At 31.2% G+C, this 5,857-nt stretch overlaps 1 protein-coding gene across 1 annotated transcript in view; it reads right to left on the bottom strand.

The window, feature by feature from the left end:
* The window catches only part of BTBD8 (BTB domain containing 8), a 19,491-nt gene extending 14,274 nt beyond the window's left edge, over positions 1-5,217 (bottom strand). Inside the window, exons 1-4 of the mRNA XM_007468532.1 lie at positions 5,137-5,217; positions 4,343-4,480; positions 3,262-3,391; positions 533-594 (exon numbers count right to left, since the gene is read on the bottom strand). Of these exons, the coding sequence (XP_007468594.1) occupies positions 533-594; positions 3,262-3,391; positions 4,343-4,471 (321 nt within the window). The 5' untranslated portion in view covers positions 4,472-4,480; positions 5,137-5,217. The remainder of the gene's footprint in view (positions 1-532; positions 595-3,261; positions 3,392-4,342; positions 4,481-5,136) is intronic.
* Between the last annotated feature and the right edge of the window lie 640 nt (positions 5,218-5,857).

The raw sequence follows: 5,857 nt of genomic DNA, 5'->3' as shown, positions 1-5,857 counted from the left end.
GAACCCGTGTCCCCTGCATCGGCAGGCGGACTCTCAACCACTGCGCCACCAGGGAAGCCCCAAGTAACTTTTAAAGTGAACACAACTGTACTCTTGGTATTAACTGCCTTTTTCATACCAAAAATATATTATGTGGATTAAAATCTTAGTATAGAGAAAACTGGGACAACTAAAATCTTTTGTAAAAAGTAGGTTAATTAGAAAAACAGACATGGAACTAGATCCAGAATTCTAGACAATTTCTGATCTGGAATAGTTCCAACATGCTAGTTGCCAAAAAGGTTTTCAAGGAAATAAAAATGGTAGACAATATTTCACTTCCCATACCAGCTGAATATAAAAAATGCATATCATTTAAAAATTAACAAAATGTTCACTGGATTAAAAACGAGACTCAAAATTATTTCCATCCAGAACAGCTTTAGTTAATGAAAGAATAGATTTTTAAAAATTATTCTGAAATATAAAATGATAAAATTTAAATTACTTGGTATCTTGTTTCATCTGGGCCTGTAAAATTGTAAAAGTTTACCTGAGAGCTGCTGAATATAGGCTTTTTGCCAAGTCTTCGGTCATCACCTTTGTCAAATGCAGCTGTAGGAAAAAAAAAGCAATTTAATTTTATAGGAAGCACTATTATTACCATAGAAGTAGAGGGAAAATAGTATATTAGCAAAAAGAGGTTACATTTTGATGGAAATAACTTTTAAAAAGTTGAAACCAATCTGGTACACATAAATAATTCCCTATTTTAGAATTTTTCTTAAAGAACTTCATTTTGAATCTTATTTTCTTGTCCCTATGGATTTTATATTATTAAAATTAATAAATTAGAAATGTACAGTCTCACAGAGAAGATTTATACATTTACAAAAACTTAGAATTTTCTCAAGCTTGAAATTTTAGAGATAACTTCTTTTTAGCTAGTTTTCCAAATGACAAAAAATTACAGATTTTTTGAAATGTAATATTGAGATATTTTGAGATCTAATATTTTATAAACTATTCAATGGGAGAAAATTTCTATCCTAAAAAATATTAAAATACTCTTAAAAATTTTCTGATTTTGCAGGTATGTCCTGAGGAAGGAGTAAAGAGAAAAAAGATAAGGTTTTGTTGAAAATAAAACAAGAGACAATCCTTAAACCTATATCATTCTTTTTAGAATTACATAAAAAATTCATTTTATAGATTAGGTTTATATGGGAATTATTGGGGAACTCAGTTTATGTTCTTCAAATAAGAATTTAAATGACGTCAGGGAAATATATAGGAATAATGGTATGAGAGCCATAAATATAGTTTAGCTAATGTATTTGTTCCCTTTGAAGGTTATGTAGCTTTAAAATATATTTTGAAGAAATATATACATATATTTTCCAAAATTTATTTTATTTTTATTAAAATAGCTGATGAAAAATACATCAAATTATCTGTAACCCTACCATGCACCTTCTACTATTTCTATTCTATAGGAACTATGTTATAAGACAAAGCAGGATCCTAGAAATAGCATTGGAAGGATTGGTTTGTGGTTAGCAAATGACTGCACGAAAATATACAGGTGGAAATTAATACAAGATTTCTCCCAAAGATCAGTAACTCAAACTAGAACATAAGAAATGTTATAACAAAGACAACCTAGAATTACTCCTTTATCTGGGATTTCCCAATGCAATAATTATGCATAAGTCAGGACTCATTATAATTCAACATATTTAAGATTTTAAAAATTATTTTTACACTGATAGAATGTAATAGATTGAAAAGTTCTTTTTGACAATTAGTTGGATTACCAATAATATTTTGTTTTAGATATGTGTATATATATGTATGTATTTACATGTATTTTATTTTATTTTATTTTTTTTGCGGTATGTGGGCCTCTCACTGTTGTGGCCTCTCCCGCTGCGGAGCACAGGCTCCAGACACGCAGGCCCAGCGGCCATGGCTCACGGGCCCAGCCGCTCCGCGGCATGTGGGATCTTCCCGGACCAGGGCACGAACCCGTGTCCCCTGCATCGGCAGGAGGACTCTCAACCACTGTACCACCAGGGAAGCCCCTACATGTATTTTAAATTAGCACTTTGAAGAATTAAGATAAAGAACATTGTTCGGGACCCAACTTAACTATGATATCCTCTAAAAATGGAGAAAAGCAAAGTTTACTCCAAATCAGAAGAGAGTTGAATGACACCTACTCATGGAATGCTGATCTTAGTTTTTTACACTGTATAGTACAGATGAACTGTCATCTAAAAATCAGTACAGAAATAGTCACAAGGAAAAAAATTCCAATTTTTAAAGACCTTCTCATGACTTTTGTTGTTTCATGGATTTTGTTGTTTTATTATTTTGTTGGAATTTCTTTGAAAAGTGCTCTTGAGATCACATCTGGCTACACCATCGTGTTATGCTCTTAATGCAAGACAGAGCAAATCATATTTTGATTAAATCATTAAAGAATTTAACATATCCATGTACTACCCAGAATATATCATATCACATACGGTCTCCATGTTTTATAGGACAGAAATGTTTGCTTCATAAAATATAGTCTCTTAATTTAAAATGTTTTTAAAAGTATACTTACTGAATCTCTCAATATTTTTCCTAAGGTACCTGCTTTAACCCAAAAATAGTCATGAAGCCATTTTTAGTTCCACACCCTCAATTTTTTATTTTAACATTTTTGAAACAAACACACATTCTGAGCAGTATAAATCTTTTGTTTAATGCTAATATTTCAAATGGTACCTATTAAATGTCAAAGAGCACTGTGCGGCTCCTGAGGGACACTCCGCAATAGCACACATCGTATCACCGAACCAATCGATCATGGAATAAAGCCATCTAATCTAGGCAAAACCACAAGAAAGGGTATCTTATGCAAAAGATGGGAAAGCTTTATGGAAAAATATATTTTAAAAGGGAGAGAAAGTATGTTTGTTAATCTGTTCTATATGGGTTACATTTTCCTATACTTCTAAATCTATCTAAAAGAATGCTTTTAAGCAAATTTGGCTAGAATATAAAGTTGCTAAGATAAAGTAGAGTTATATATGTATATATAAGGAAATGAATTTCATTTTCTAAGGACAGAAAAAAAGCATGATTTATTAAAACTGCCTAAACATACCAGCACCAGTTTCAATTAGCAAGCAAACAGAAGCAAACAAACGTTAATCCTATCACTTATTAGAATCCCTTTAAAATATCTCGTCACAATTATAAGAATAAAAAATCTCAAGGCTAATATACCTGCTTGGATTTTCTGTTGATTATCTGTGCTCATCAGCTTCCAGCTTTCTGTGTGACGAACAGCATAGAAAGACTGAACCAGGAAGATCCACAGCTTATCACGCAGAGCCTGGATCTTGCACGTAAAACCCTGTGTTCAAGCAACAAATCAGCAGCTGGTCAGAGCCACATTGTCATAGCAACCAGTCATTATTCCCTTCCGAATCTACTTACTCCTAAGCTAGATCAATGATGTCATCACTTAGATTTTTAAGATCGTTGGGTACAAGTTATTTATGAAGGCTTGCTCTTTAACAACAGAATTTTATAGTGAACATGAACCTTATCCTTTCAGCATTATCCTTTTAACCAAACACTGTTTTAAACCACCAATGGCCTTTACGTAAATACCTTCCACAGCCTCTTCAAATCAGCTATGACATTACAAGGTCAAATACTCTATGCAGTAATAATAAATATGATGAAATTTTTTGTCATTCTTGTTGAACAAATTAAAAATGTCAATAATTTGCAATTAGCTTATTAATTACCATTGATTAATTGCATTTAACAATAAGATATATTTTAATTTTTCTTTTTCTCAGTCAATCCAATTTTAAATGATTTTTTTCTTAAGACAAAAATTAAGAACATATTATAAAATTAAAAGACACTGATGATTAAAACTGTAAAACATTCTTTAAAATTCTTTAAGTTTTATATTTAGGAAATTTAATGTAGTGACTGGGGAGAAATACTAAACTTATGCTGTACCAATTAATATTGCTAAGTACCAAACTATATTTAGAATTAGCCAGCCAAACTTCCAAATTCTAAACTTTTATAATAAGTCTATTTGGAGGTAAATGAAATTTTTAAAATTTTGTATTATGAAAAATTCCAAATATACACAGAAGTAGAGACCGTAACCAACCTCCAGGTATCAAACACTTAGTTTCAATGAACCATGCAACATTTAAAATGTGTATATATTTAAAAATCTTAAAACAGTTTAAATATTCTACCATTAGTGTATATATTTAAAAATCTTAAAACAGTTTAAATATTCTATCATTTTAATGAATTTTATTACATCAAATACCATTTCCTTTGTACTGTCAGAGTTTAGTAACGTGTCCAGAGCCATAAGAAGAGAGCAACTATTCTCAGTGGTAATGTTTTCTTCAATTGCTTTTAAAATTTTGTCCAGCAGATCAGACGTGCTACTCATTGCTTGTGACTATAAAACACAGAAATTGATATTTAATAGGAATATATGTAAATGTGTAAGAAATGTGAAAGTCTGGCAAAACAGCAGACCATTCATCATAACTGGTTATATGAAGTCAATCAGAAATCTTATTTCCTCTGTTAATAATAATAATTATTATCATTATAATAATAAATATTATACTAATCCCTTTCCTCTGTTAAAAATATCGGCACACATACACAATTCTTAAGAGCCAAAATAGTCCTAAAACAGAGCCTAGAAATAAGTTATAAAAGTTCTTTATTAAGTAACTAAATTTAGAGAAAGTGGGTCCCAGTAAGACAGAGATTTTTGCATGAACCATAATTGTATTACTGACCAAAACAATATCTTTATGACTTCTATTTCTATAATATGGCTTATGCTGATTGAGGGCTGGAGTTGCCAGAGTTACACTGTGCCTTGCCAGGGCACTCAACCTGTCCCCTCCTCCCTTCATTATCTTATGAGCCAAAAATCCTGTCCATCACTGCCCTAAATGCTATGCAAACATGCCATCTGCTATGGAATTTATTTAAGTCATACTAATTTAATCAAAGGCAACCTGAATTTGAAAACTTACATAATTATAATCAGAACACAAAGATGGGACTAAATATAGGATATAATTTTAGATGCAGTACCTGTAAGAGGAGAGCAAAATTTTCACTTTGAATGATCTTGGAGAAGTTTTCTATAATAAATGCAATACATTCTTCTTGGAGCTGAGATGCCATGGTCAGTGCTGCTTCTGTCCACTTCACTCTGGGTAAACTGATGATTAGCCTGTCACTTTCCATCAGAAGAAAAGCAGCATTCTTATCATTCTTATAATTTTGAAAATATTGGGGAAAAAAGTTAGATTACTGCTCATAAAAATGGCTTTCCAAGCAAATTAAATACTTTTGTTTTCTTGTGACACTGCCTGCAAAACCCAAAATTCCAGGTAGCTAATGTCTTTGTCATTAGCTTTACATATTTATTAATTCATTCAAAATTATCCGAAAGGGTAAACTTTGAGCTGGAAACAAATCACCTTTAAAAGACAGCTAAAACAAACATGAGAGCAAAGTTATAACTACAAAGAAAAGCTTGACTTCCCTGAGATTTTTCACTACTGAATTAATTTTTGTGCTTATAGATATCATTCATAACTGCATGGCTACACTGACATAGCCTTAATTCTTTTCTGACTATAAAATACATGTTATTACAAATTTAGAAAGGCTAAAAATGACTTATAATCCCCAGTGACTTTTTCTTCCTTTCTAATTAGGTAAGACTCTTCTTTCTATATTATATTATTTATTTAATAATGATTCATTTTTATACCATAGGAAAAAATGTTCACGAATACTGATCTCT

The sequence above is a fragment of the Lipotes vexillifer genome, unplaced genomic scaffold, assembly GCF_000442215.2.
Source record: "Lipotes vexillifer unplaced genomic scaffold, Lipotes_vexillifer_v1.1 scaffold490, whole genome shotgun sequence".
In the NCBI taxonomy this organism is placed as follows: domain Eukaryota; kingdom Metazoa; phylum Chordata; class Mammalia; order Artiodactyla; family Lipotidae; genus Lipotes; species Lipotes vexillifer.
Note: the sequence above shows the minus strand (reverse complement) of the source record. Positions and strands in the feature narration are given on the sequence as shown.